Genomic DNA, 14,082 nt, shown 5'->3' on the forward strand with positions numbered 1-14,082 from the left:
GACACGGACAGGGACCTACTCCTATTTCAGAATGTCTCCTCGTGCCGGTTAAATGAGTCGTAAAATAAGTTGAGCCCTTTGAAGCTTTTCAATCTCTGCTCTAGTGTCCCCATTGTTAACCTTAATAATTGTAGCCATGAGTTGCAGGGGAAATTTTCAGCACGCAGCCCTGTAATTACGCTGCCTATTCATGCACCAATTTATGACCAATATTTTTCTAGGCATAAAAGCTACTGAACTGAACATTTGATTTCCAACAGGAACTCTGGGGAACCACACCAAAACAGCCTCTGGAAAGAAACCGCGCAGCCAAAGAGACTTCAGCACTTCAAACACTTCACTGCGAGCTAAAAGAGATTAATTCTGAAAAGCTAACTGGTGTTTACTCTGCCCTTTATGATGGTTACTTTCAGTAGGATAACATTTGGTGAGAAAGTGTCAGACTCGGTTTGACTCTGGGCCTGCTGCCTCCCCACAGACCGGGGACTCTTCGAGGAGGTCTTCCCCCAGCGAACTCCCTCCCCCCCTGGGGAATAGGCTGACGACCGGCCTGGAAGCGTGCCTTGTTCCACGGGGCCATCAAACATTTATTCATCTCATAAGCTGCTGCCAACAACCTCAGTTTACAGCCGTGGGCACAGGCAGCGAGCTGGGAGCTGAGCGAGGGAGGGCAAGTCAGATGCACAATTATGACAGTCATATAAAAGATAATGCTGTCACATTTGAATTTATAAGCCTTTCTGTTTTGCTGTGTGTAAACATGGGTGTGCGTGCATCTGTGTGTGTGTGTGTGTGTGTGTGTAATAGGGAATACGGGGGGGGTTGCATCCTTGAATGGAAGACTGACTTGCACCATAAATCTGTCCCTCATCGGGAAGACAAAATGAAAAGAGTCCCGTCATAAAACATCTGTAACGGCTCCATCCACCACCAACGCGTAATGGGGCAATTACCAGGAAGGGGGCTGGGACAGCATGAAGCCTTTTACTCTCTTTGTGCGTGTGTGTTTCGGCTTGTGCGTGTTCATATGCATACATCTGTGTGCGTGTATACATATATAGTGTTTGCGTGTGCATTCCAGCTAAGCACCAACACATGAAAAGAGCCATAAAAGAGGCACAGACTGAGCGATAATCCAACAACTTCCACTTTCACATGATTACTGAACCTGGATCCCAAAAACAAAAGACTCTCCTCCTCTGTCGTGACCCAGGCAAACGGTCAAAAACAAGCCGGTGTTTGTTCCCCCGAGCGGCCACTCTCCGCTCTGTACGGCTGACAGACGGGCACATCTAATCTGAAATTGCATTATTGATGCCTGATCTTTCGCGAGGCCGAGCCTGGGCCCTGTGTCTTCCACACCTCGTAATCAAGCATAATTGAGGTTAACTGTACGGCATGGCTGAAACGCTAGACAGGTAAGCCGCAGCCTCTCATGATTAATGTAGTGTGTTAGTGCTCCGGGCTCTGACCTTTTGAGATAGGCCAGGCACCATTTTTAAGTGAAAGCTCTGCCTCTGCTGAGTTGTGGAGTTGTCCATCAAGTACCCCCCCTCCCCTCCCCCCCCCCCTCACACCCCACCCCACGCCCCCCACCCACCATCATCCCCTTCCAAAGTCAGATCCTTGTCTTGCTGCCTCATTGCCCCTGACCCATGTTTGTTTGCCTACATGTCTCCTTTTACAATACAGAACCAAAACCTCTGTTTACCACTCGGGTCATTCCTTAAATTAGGGGCCTATTCTTGTGGATAAAGGTGAAAACAGTTACTGGACGTGGATGAAGCTTCTTCTGTGTTGTTCCAGACACTTTTTTCTTACCTTTGAGACATAAAGGTATTGGCTATTCTGGGGTTTGTCTTGTGATTGAATTTCTGTCTGATCCTTTTGTCAAGTTACACTGCAAGTCAAAGCCTGTATGGTTGGCCTGTTTTGTCCTCCAGCTGGTTGAGTGGCCACAGCAGTGAATGCCATTGTCCAGGCCCTATTGGTCAATGACCCTCCCTCTCCTCTCCACAAGCCTCCACGGATGTGAATTGGCAGGGAGGTCATGTCCTTGATTTGCTCCCAAACATAAGCATTGTCAGAGTTAACTAAGTAAATTTACTTTTGACTCGAGCTCATTCAGACTCTTACACAAACACACACACGCACACGGACACTCGGGCACATGCCCAAACAAAAAGATGAACTATAAGCATACAAAAAAGACAATCTCCCCTTCTGCTGAGTGTACGGAGATTTGCGGGGGAATCTGAAGGTGTACTTGTGAATCGGGGATGGCTAGGACACAGGTCACCATCTGTAACATAGACCAGGGGTAGTAAATGGATGAGGAGGGGTGAAAGGGCGCCCGGAGACATTCCTTTAGAAAATAAACAGAAAGAAAAGGGCTTCGCCGGACAGGTACTCCAAGCAGATCTATCAACTTGACTTCATCTTTTGCTGATGCATTTAATGCTACATCTCTCGATCTTTCCCAGGTATAAAAACCACAAACGACTTCTCTAGTGTCACAACCTGTGAAAGTGAAGTTTCTACTGCAATTTGCTGTAAAATACACTGGCATTAGTGATGTAGGACTGCTGTCTCACGTTTCAACAGCCCAATTGGGAGTGGGTTTAATGCAATTAGCAGGTTATCTATGGTGAAGTGGAGGTGTCTGCTGTCTCGCTGTTACCGTATGGTCTGGCTGGAGGGTGGGATGGGCTGCTGTAGGACCACAGAGGTAGAGGCAGAGGAAGAGACAGGCAGATGCTCCATTAGAGGAAACACCCTGTTCTTTTGTTATGCCGTGGCTGCTCCATCCTGGTTTAATTTCTGTCTCTGCTTAAAGAGCAGCTGCCAAGGGCAACCACCACTCTCTTAAACCAGAGATCTTTACGTTTTTGGGGAGTGATTTCAAAAGTTTCAAACTTAAGCTCTGTTTCATACCGGAGGGTGTCAAGACGTGGAGTTGTTCTTTTTTCAACTTGAGTCTGGAGAAAAAAACAGAATCACAGGAAAAAAATGTGACCTCTGGCATTAAGGCACAAGCAAGTGTATTTAATGTTTGGATCCGCCCCTGCCTTTGTGTTGAGGCCAGTGGTTCAATGAAAGGCGGCAGTAGGGGTCACTCCAGGCATCTGCTGCTCTTCTGCACCACTCATCTGTCCATCTGTGTATGCTGCTGCCCTTCTGTCCCCGACACACACACACACACATATATATATATAGAGAGAGAGAAAGACACTCTCTTGCTATCTATTTCGCGCTCTCATGTTTGTTTGTGAACACATGAGTTAGTGAAGGAGCGTGTGATGAGTGTGTTTGTGTGTTTTTACTCTGTAAGTCTGTATAATCTGGAGAGGAAGCACCTTGCGCCGGCCTGTGGAGCGCAGGATGGTGGCTGGAGAAAGGTGTCACGCTTTATTACAAGGGGAATAAACCGTGAACCATAATGGAGAGAACCAGAAGAAACCAGAGAACGAGAGACCCCTCGAGAGACCAAAAAAAAAAAAAAAAATCTGTGAGAAGAGAAACAGACACTGAAAATCGTCGATAAATAAATTCCTATTGGATGTCATCAATAGCAGAGAAGGCCAGTTCCAGAGTCAGGCCTCGGCTGCGTCCAAGCTCTTCCCTTTCTCTTCTCCTGCTGCATTCAAATTTCAGTCCGTTCAACAAATCAAAGAGATCTAATTCCTCACAATAAATTTTCTAATTCTCTTTAATGCCCATTTAGCAAATTTTTGCTTGCTATAGAGGTCCTGGCTGTCTGAAAGATGAGCTTGATTTATCCCCTTCCTGTCGTTGATGAGGACATCACTGATAACGGCGAGGTTAAGTATGAGGAACATTTATGTCTCCATACGAGCCAAGACGTTCTTGGAGAGGCTCCCGGTCTTTCCACTAGGAGCAACACCTTGTAGATCTTCACTCATGCAGCCTACCAGTGCGTCACAGATCTCCAAGAGGAGCCTCCACGCACAGATGTGGGGTGTCAAGACTATTTGTGTTATACATTCTCCACATTTCTGATGAAAAGGACCTGTCCCCTCGCCAATTTCAGTTTGCTTAAACTAATATATTAGGAAGAAGTTTCAAATAAACACAACTCTCTTTTGCTCTCCCTCTGCCTCGGCGTGGAGAGACAATAAGGCGGTTGTGATGAAGAACTTTATAGGAACATTTAACTTAAGAGTGAGGGATTGAGGCGCGTAAACAAAGCATTCCTTTCCCTTTCATCACCGTTTAACTGTTCCCCTGCATTCGGTCTCACGTTCGGGCCAGTGCCCACCAGACCGGGGAACTTGTCAAATAAATATAAATCAAAAAAAATAAAAAAGTTTACTCCACAAGTTACCATGGAGTTGCATTTCATGTCTGTACGCTCCCTGGAGAAATGTAACGAGTGTCTGATGAAGCCGCATTATAAATTAGCACCATTTCTAATGTGGAATCAGCCATAAAGAAGCCCTCATCTTTCCCTCTGGAGTGACTCAGGGTGGCGCACAGTATCCCACAAAGTGCACTTGTGTGTGAGCCAGAGGATAGCATGGCTAGTAGTAGCACATAGCATCCTGATGATGCTGTTCCAGACATAGCCTGAAGGGCCATTTGGTTATACTCAGGGGAATGGTTGTTGTGTCAGTCATATGCAGCGACTGCTAAAGAGTGCACTTAGCATCCTCTATTTCCCCCAGCAAGCATGTGGGGAGTGACATGATACTGTACAAGAGCCTGGACAACATATAACATTTCAAAGCAATTTCCTAATTGTTTCCAGGCCAAGGTCGATAGCCTATATGGAAGCAATCCCTTCTTTCAAACTTTTTCATCCGCAGATTGGGAAACATTAAAGTGTTAAGTAAACTTGACCCAGGCTGGCTAATTCATTGGGAAATAGCTGTGGTTCATACATTCAGTGCCATATCAGTGACAGTCAGTGTATTTCCTTCTACTTGGATGGTCACCATATGTTTACATAGTTTTTTTGTGGAGCAGTCCTGAGCCAGACAGTCACTGAACAATGGCATTTGTTGTCTATGATGAGAGAGTGGACTGTTTACAGAGGGGGGAGAATAGTGGATTAACCATTATACCTGAAGGCAAAGGTCTCTGAGAGCTGCGCTCCATATGCACTGTACACATCTTATGGGCAACAGGCATCAGGAAATTAACCAATCCTCTTATGTTTATTCCAATAAAACTCTAACCTTGTAAAGTTCCACATAGGTTCATTAAATTGTCACTATATTTCCTGAAGAACTGACATTCAGTATAGTTTATGAATGTCACAGTCAACCTTAAAACAAATAAAACACAATGCTTTTCTACAAGCTAAGCATGTCATTCAAGCATATTTAATGGTTAATTGAGAAATATATCACCGTTTTCAGGAAGATTTTTGTAAGACTGATGTTAAAAATGCATAGATATAGGCTCTAGAAAAAGAACAATATACAAAATGATCTCTTATCTCTTAGTTATTTACAGGCTTTAAAAAAAATAGCAATAATGTGGTTACTTCTTTTTCTCATACTTAATCCACAGATGAAAAGGAAACTTTCTTGACCTCTTATTTCAGTCAGAAAGAAAATGCCCTTCAATGTTCTTGTTGGATTTTGAATTGGCAAGGTTTTGGATAATTCAAACCCTCATTTGCAGCGTGACTGACGTTGATGATACTTCCTCTTTAAAACACTTGAAATAAAATGAAATTATGTTTTCAGCCACAGAGGCTCACAGCACAGTTTTGGAGAGAAATGAGGGTGGAATTAATCAGCAGAAGTACAAGACTGGTGGATTTGTTTTGGATTGGATTTTATTTGTACAGTAATGGTGTGGAATATTATCCAATAATATATGTATATAAATGATTTTATATATCATTGTAAAAGCTCTTTACACTCTAACTGAATGCACCTCAAAACTCAGATCCTATATGCAATTATGAGGTAGACATTAATAATGGTATTTCCACCCTCTGCAAAAATATTGAATACACCTTAAATTACTCTTATCAATGTAAGAAATATATGATTATCATGAAACTCTGTACATCACAAATAATAAAATAATTATAGAATAGAAATTATACCGATTTGAGTGCATTTGTATATTTACAAAGAAATGCCTTTTCTCATTTCTCCATTCGTTGCACTTTGTAAAGTTTTCGACTGTACAAATATTTACAGCTCAAAATAACGAACAGCAGTGCATTCAAAGCTAATGTGCATTTAAATATCGTCTCGTTTGCGAGTCTTTTTTTTTCGTCAGTCGATTTATCAAAGAAGACAAAACTCTTGCTGACCGCATGTCCTTGGCGCAGTCAGTTGTGGAAGTGCATTTCGTAAAGATGCAGACTTTGAGCAAAAAGTTCGCCTCAGTAATGTGTGCTTTTTTTTTTTTTTTACAACAGGGTCCCAATCAGTCCACTTTGAATGGAGGCACAATCTGGTTTTGTGTCCGTTACGTCCAATGTCCATTCTGTCCGCAAAGGCGCGCGACGCTTCTCCCCACGCAGCGCCTCGCCCGGTGCGCACCTCTCCGCTAAATGGGAGCAAACTGGTCTCCAGTAAGGGAAAATCTCTTGAAGGCATTACCACCGCCGCGCTATCTCCTTTCCTCAGACCAGTGTGTGTGTTTGGTAGATTAGACATTCACCTTCTTTTTTGGAAAATAGGCACTTGCTCGGGCCTGTAATGGCTCCAGCTGGACAGTGGCAATTACAGCCTGGATGCACATCGCCAAAGCAGTCCGCCTGGCAGAGCCGCGACAAAGCGCTGACAGGCAAAACCCAGTGTCCTCTGGCTTCGGCACGAACAGGTGCACCGGTGGACTCAGTAGGCTCCCATCTCGCCTTGGTGATCAGTTATAGAAAACAGGCGATGATGCGCCACACACACCAAGTTCCCATTCCTTGTGCCATATGGGCACGTCTCTTTCTCTTTCTCTTTCTCTCTCTCTCTCTCTCTCTCTCTCTCTCTCTCTCTCTCTCTCTCTCTCTCTCTCTCTCTCTCTCTCTGTCTGGGCATGGGAAACAAAAGCCTATGTGATGAGTGACAACTTGTTGCATGGTTGGAAAAGTAGGCGTAACACTTTGAGACATGGAGTGATAATTATTGTGACTGTAACTGAGTCTGAACTAACAGAATAAATAGCAAATATCGCCTCTGTGCGCATCCCTTTTGAATAAAGACAAGGCATTGCAGACCTGTGAGGAAAAGCACATGCTTGCCAAACTTTATATCTTCGACCTGGGACCCATCTGGACTTATCTTTGACTTCTTGACTTTAAAGGAGGTTCATTTATTTTGTTTTTTTTTACTTGCAGGAATAAGGGCCGCTACCTGCACCCGCACTGCTCCACCACCATGTCCTCGTACTGTTTGTACACCACGTTATTGCCCGAGTCGATGTACAGGATGCTGATGGGGCTGAGTTTGGTGGGGACGCAGCAGCTGGGCGGGGTGCTGTTGGGGTCCATGGAGTTCATGAGAGTCTGGATGATGGCGTGGTTGGTCGGCTCGAGGTGCGACCTGAGGGGGAAATCGCACACCCCCTCGCAGTGGTACGCCTCGTAATCCAGGGGCGCGATGATCCAGTCGTCCCAGCCCAGCTCTTTGAAATTCACATGCAGCGCCTTTTTGCTGCACCGGGACTTGGACTTTTTCCCGTGTCTCTTCCCGTGCCGGTTGCTCAGCGCGGTCCTCCGCCGCCGCCTCGGCCCCTCTCCCTTCACCCCCCTCACCGGCACCCCCGCCGCCGCCGCCGCCGCCGCCGCCGCCCCCCCCTCCTTCGCCGCCACCCCCGCCTCCCCCTCCTCCTTCTCGCCGACGGACCGCCGCGACTTGATCTTCTCCTTCATCTCGTTGAACAGGTTCTCCCTCTTCTTGGACCGGGTGTAGGCGACCAGGATGGCCTTCTCCTGCTGGGACCGGCCGCTCCGGTCCAGCCCCAGCTGCCTCAGGTCCACCTCCGTGTCTGATTTACCGAGCGTGACCCTCAGCTGGAAGCAGAGCTGGTTGCCCTGCTGCTGGTGATGATGGTGATGATGATGGTGGTGATGATGATGGTGGGTTTTAAACATTTCCCACACGTCCAACACCTCCCACCCGGGCTTTGCGGAGTCCAGCGGGTCCAGCGACCTGGAGTCCAGCAGCCTGTCGGAGCGGCAGGGGAAGAGCTGGATGTCGTAGAGGCCCGGCGTCTGCAGGGACGTCTGGAAATCCCCGGGCGCTTTCCTAAATATCCTTAATTCCGCTCCGACCAGCTCCTCTTTGTCTGAAAGGGTTGAGACATCAAACAGATACTTTTGTCTTCGCAGAGGAGAGTGCAAAAGATCGTCTGCAAGGATAAAAAAAGAAAATAATTGCAGTCAGATTCACTTAGGGTGTACAGTGTTCAGAGGGATGGAGGGAGGGAGGGAGGGAGGGGGGACTCACATTCTCCCACAGAGGAGAGGCCTTCCTTCTCTCTCTCTCTCTCTCTCTCTCTCTCTCTCTCTCTCTCTCTCTCTCTCTCTCTCTCTTTCCTCTTTCTTGTTTTTCAGATGTCCACTCTGAGTCTGGCCTGAGCCAAACTGCAGCTGACAAATCCTCAAATTGGATAAACATAAAAAATAAAACTCACGGTCAACATCATGCTTGGTATTATCGTTGTTAAAAAGCTTTGTTGGCCATCCAGCTTTATTCCTAAATTGTAATAACTCTAATAACTCTAACAGGGAGGTAAGCCCATCTTGGCCATTTTCCTCCTGTTAGAGAACACTCTGATAATTTGATTTGATTAAATTGATCAAATAGCCAAGTAACCTCCAGATCTATTTGATAAATAAAATGGTTTGGAACATATCTCGATTATATAATATTAAGGTTAATTTAGAGAATGAAATTGATTATATTCGGTCTAATTTTACATCCTACAAATTAAAGTTCTTAGCTTATGTAGCGAACGTTTTAAAACGTATGCAAAGCACACAAGGTTCATGTCATATAAGGGAACCATCCATTCCGGCATGTTCCCCAAACACATGCAAACCTTTGAATGATCACCTTGTAGGCTATTATTATATTTTCCCGCTAATCACCTACAATATATAGGGCCAAATTTAAACATTGTAATAACAACTGTACTAATAATCTAATTAAACCTGCTGATATTTTAAGACCACGTCACTTTTAAGCAAAGTCAAAAGATTTTAATGAAAATAGTTCTGCTTTAATTTTACTTGATGACAGATTAATTATTAATTTCCCCCTCTTTGGCAGAAAGGAGGGAAACTTTGCTCTTTACTCTTTCAAAATGTCTTAAATCTTGAAGCGCCGGTCAAATCAGAATAACAGAAATGTGATTAGTTTTCTTCTGTGTGTTGGAAAAGTTTTTGGAGGGCTCTTGCAGAGTTGTGAGGCAGAAAAACAAGGGGCCTAGTGATGTGAAGGCCCCTGGGTGCTGCCAGACACAACGGACCAAAGGCGACATACTGTACACTCAACTGAACAATACACAATTAATGCATTATTCCCTGCTGGAGACCCAGGAGGCCTGCAAATATTTCATCAAGGCGAACCAGTGAGCCTGGGATGTAGCGTTATGGAGCAACGCATAAAAGGCGTTTACAGTTTTATTGCTTCACAAAATACCTTCTAAATATCAGTTTGACAAATAAAGGCAGCAGCTTCTCCAAATGGCATTTCAAAAGCGTTTTCGATTAGGACTGTTTATATTTGTAACATGTTATCATGTATAGGCTGCATTTTAAAGGTGATGAAAGAAGCCTATAAATAAATTTGGGTTTCTTCAAATGGCTCCACTGCAAAACAAATGTCTATTTTAACAAGTCGTTTAGGGTTTGGGTCTTAAATCTTAATTTTCTGAAAACAAGTGAAGAATTCTGCCAAAAGGAGTGAGATTTTTTGCACTTTTTTTCAATGCAGTTTCACTTGTTTCTGGAATTTTCTAGAAACGAATAGAAATAAGGCAGCTCAGCTCACTCCACTAGCATAAAGAAAATGTCACTTAATTTAACACAATTCTTGAAAAACAAATTGATTTACACTGGAAACAAGTGACACAGTCTCACCTCACTGTCAGATTTTCTCTCTTGTTTCAAGGAAAATAAAGATTTTAAGATTCAATACTGAATCGAGCGACTTATTTGGATATTTAATAAAGAGATTTTTGCAGTGTTTGTATAATTAACACTTGTTGCCTCTGTTGAGCGTCACCATTTCTGGCTGTACGTGTACAGAGTCGTTTTTAAAAAAGAGAATGGTGACATGGCTACACTTAAACACGACTGTGATATCCTAATTTGTAAAGTTATTCCAAATGGATATTTGAATCCGGTTGCCAGTTTTCCCCCCTGTGAACCCTGCGGAGTGAACCAGTAAAAGCAGATTGAAACCTGGTGCTTGTTTCACTAACTTTGCGCGTATGGTCTGCATTAGGATTTCTTTTTTTTTATAAGACCTCAAACAAATCGAATGCAAGGTCACCAAATAATTAACAGTTCTGAATTCCCATCTTCCTCATTAAAGCACTTCCCCTCTTATATTTCATCTCATCTTGCCAACGACAACACTCCCGGTGAAACGGGCCTGTGCTGATTGTACAGCCTGTTAAAATTATTGACAGATACTCGCGTTGACAGTAAAAAATGTATAAACTTTTTTTTATTAGTGATATTTTTTAAAAAGACATTTTTTTCCACTGCGTGTAGATGCTGGATGGTAGGTCCGTCGTAACAACAGAAAAGGTAAAAGCCCAGTAGGTTTTATTGCTTGGTAACAGCGGCGTCCATGCACTTTTGTTTGACCTTGTTGGTTGTATTTGAACAAATGCAAAACATGTTTTTAATTGTCATATATGCCTCTGTTTAGAGAGAGAGAGAGAGAGAGAGAGAGAGAGAGAGAGAGAGAGAGAGAGAGAGAGAGAGAGAGAGAGAGAGAGAGAGAGAGGCCAGCCTGCACCATCTGCGCTTTAATGAGTTACCCCAAGTGCCAAAAGTAATTTTCAGATTCGGGTTATTCTTTTCTGATCTTGCCTTTTCTGACCCCCAGGAAACGCCCTGCCTGGTTTTTACCTACATACTGTTAGGGTGAAAGCCAAAGAACTAGTAGATCATGGATGCACTAAAAAGTGTCTCTGGAGGAATAATGCGTAAAAGACGCCAACTTTGTTTACTCTGCGCATCAAAGCCGCCCCCAATGTATTTCTTTCCTGGTGTATTTCAGCAAAGAATAATCTCAGCTGAGGTTCACTCTGCAGGTTAATGCAATACAACACTTTGGGGATGCTGGGAGGAATCCCAAAAGAAACCAAGGCACTGAGCTGAGAGAACGGGAAGAAAAATAATTTTCCGTAATTAAAGTGGCGGTCGCACAGGGAGGTTACGCAGTAAAATACTAACCACTTCATAGCGGAGGAAGTGCTCTTTCATTTTTTCCCCTCGTCGTTTTTGGTGATGTGCCATTATGGCTGAGCTGGGTCATTATGGGAGAATAGACAGTGTTTGATATGTTATGACATGAACACTCAATTAGATCACCGAGTTCAAATACTCCAATCAGCGGTTCGATGCCAAGCAGCTCTCAGAGGGTCCAGCTAGGGGTCAGAGCCAGTGACACATCACATCAAAATCACAGGAGAAAGTGAGGCGTTTTTCCTATCAAATCAGTTCACGCTGCAAAAAATATCCATCCGAGCAAGCCATGTAGCCCCATATTCACTCTTAAAATCTATGTTTTCTTACAATAAGCGAACAGTTCTGCCAATAGGGTGAGAAAACACCACTTGTTTCCAATGCAGTTTCATTTATTTTCCAGAAACGAGCGTCAATATCTTGAAACAAGGCAGAATGAGGCAGATTATCCCACTATGCATCAGGAAAATGACACTTCAGTCGACAAAATTCTTGAAACAAGTCGATTTGCAGTGGGAGCAGGTTAAGTCACCTCACCGCCTCGGTAGACTTTTTCACTTGCGTCAAGAAAAATAAGATTTTACGAGCCGACAGTGGATTAAACAACCTGTCAAGACGGATATTTTTTGCAGCGCGCAGTTTGTCTGTGAGAGCTGCAGCCTCGGAGTGTCGCGAACAGGAGGGAATGCAAACAAAGATAGCTTTTATTTCTCCTGCAAAGATTAACTCGGCTTATGTCCCCCTGTGTGTGTTCGATGTGTTTGTGTTTATCAGAGTGTGTTTGTCCTCTCAGGCCAGTCACATCACTTGGTTACACATGTTAACTGACCCAAACACCTGCTTCTCACACCGACCCGCTCTGCCCCGGCCCCCGTCTTCCTTTGTCAGCCCAGTTGGCCATACTGGGCACCATCATGGAAACAGCTTTCACTGTGATATACGTGCCAGTTTCAGCCATTCTTCACAGTTTGCACTTTAAAAGTCCCCGCTGATTCAGGCACTGTTTGCGTTTGGAGATCAATGCAAAAATTTCAAAAATCAAGTAGCCTACTTTTATATTTCCCCCCCAAAAAAAGTTTCATTTCCATTCAAGTGGAACACTAACTGTTCCCAACTAGTTTTTGGTGCAGCCTGCACCGACAGTGATTTACAACCTTCATTTAGAGAAACGCCTCAATTAGTGTTTTATTGTCGTGTTACCTGGGGGTTAATTTAAGTGTAATATAACTTAATACTTTGCAAAAGTTACGTGCTTCGGCGGCTCTTTAAAATGCGTCCCATGTGTTCAAAGAGCTCCGAGTGCGCCAGCAAAATTTAATGCAGTCCTTATAAACAGAAAACAGCCCTGCAGCCTCCGAAATCGATGCATTTTTATTGAGGCTCAGTGCGTATGAGATATTGGACTTTTGTGCGCGTAAAACTGCGTGTTTGCATATTTTATATTTATTTCTCAAGCGTAAAAGTAGCCACCGGCAGCATCGACTCACAGTTTTTTTTAAATCTCGTGGTTTTATAGGAATTATCTTTTAAACTAGATTTTCTCAAGATTTGCACAATATTTTGTCATGTTGTGGAGGAGAATATTAGGCTACTCTGATGAGAAAAACGGTGCCACACGCAAAAACAAGGCAACACAGTCATACAAGATTGAGTTGATGGAGCGGGCAGCCTACTGAAACCAACCTGTTCCTCTGTCCACAAAACTTGTTATGGTGTTGGCAGATTTAGAGGAGCGGAAAAAGCTTGCGTTTAGTCCGAGCTTCTCTGCAGCCGAGTATGTCCTGTATATAGAGAGCATGTAATCGTGGGGCACAACAGCGTCCTTTAGGTCTTCTCGGTGGTGGCCCACGATGGGATGCGAAGACGCGAAGATCTCTTTTAGAAATTTGGTTGACCTTTGTCCGTCCTGATGAGGGATCCTGGCTCCCTTGTTCCTCCTCGGCGCAGAGGGAGAGAGGATAGCAGCTGACTGGAAACACGGTATATTCCCAAGGAAAACGAGGAACAGGCCCAGATATAGCGTTACGACTCGAAATGCGTCCATGGCTGGAGAGTCACCGGGAGATGTTAAGAAACTCTTTCCCTCCCCACACACACACACACGCACAATGAAGTCGGATTTCGGGCCGCTGGAGCCGGAGACGGTGTGCGCGTCAGGGTCGGAGAGCTGCTACTTTTGCGCTCCCCCTTGTCGCACCAGAAGAAGTGCGTTTTGCGCTCTGGACTTCACACAAGAGCGGAGACTGTTGGACCGACAGAAACACGCCCACATGGCCGCGCAGAGCAGGGCTTGCCAAACCATTTCGTGTCACGGACCCCCAAATAGACACACACACTAGGCCCCACGGACCCCCACTGGAGAAGAGTCAGGCCCAAGGACCCATATGGGAAGGTTTTTGTTGTTGTTGCTTTAGTAATGATTTGTAGAACTGTCTGTACTGTGCGTGGGAGATACTAGTGGTGAGATTATTCAATTCTGTGAATAGAATAGCCATTCTTAAACTTTCTCCAGTTGGGATATCAGTTATGGTGAATTCAATCTTAGTGAAATTAAACACTTCCTCATTTTTATGGGATCCCTAAGAGCCCCCCCCCCCCCCCCCCCTCAGTCTTTAGAGAGCCACTGCTTCAGACTACGGAGACATTTCTGACCAGCAAACAGACGCTTCCCAGTT

At 44.5% G+C, this 14,082-nt stretch overlaps 1 protein-coding gene across 2 annotated transcripts; it reads right to left on the bottom strand.

Annotated features, from left to right (window-relative positions):
- Nucleotides 1-7,330: 7,330 nt before the first annotated feature.
- On the bottom strand, nucleotides 7,331-13,451 carry gdf6a (growth differentiation factor 6a). Of its 2 annotated transcripts, XM_071902461.1 has the most exons (3): nucleotides 13,091-13,451; nucleotides 7,793-8,331; nucleotides 7,331-7,714 (listed from the first exon to the last, which is right to left on the bottom strand). In XM_071902461.1, the coding sequence occupies exons 1-3, from the start codon at nucleotides 13,449-13,451 to the stop codon at nucleotides 7,331-7,333; spliced, it is 1,284 nt and encodes a 427-aa protein (XP_071758562.1). The 2 variants fall into 2 exon arrangements, with proteins under 2 accessions (XP_071758562.1, XP_071758561.2); XM_071902460.2 differs by having other exon boundaries at nucleotides 7,331-8,331.
- Nucleotides 13,452-14,082: the final 631 nt, after the last annotated feature.

This window comes from Centroberyx gerrardi, chromosome 12 (genome assembly GCF_048128805.1).
Source record: "Centroberyx gerrardi isolate f3 chromosome 12, fCenGer3.hap1.cur.20231027, whole genome shotgun sequence".
Lineage (NCBI taxonomy): Eukaryota > Metazoa > Chordata > Actinopteri > Beryciformes > Berycidae > Centroberyx > Centroberyx gerrardi.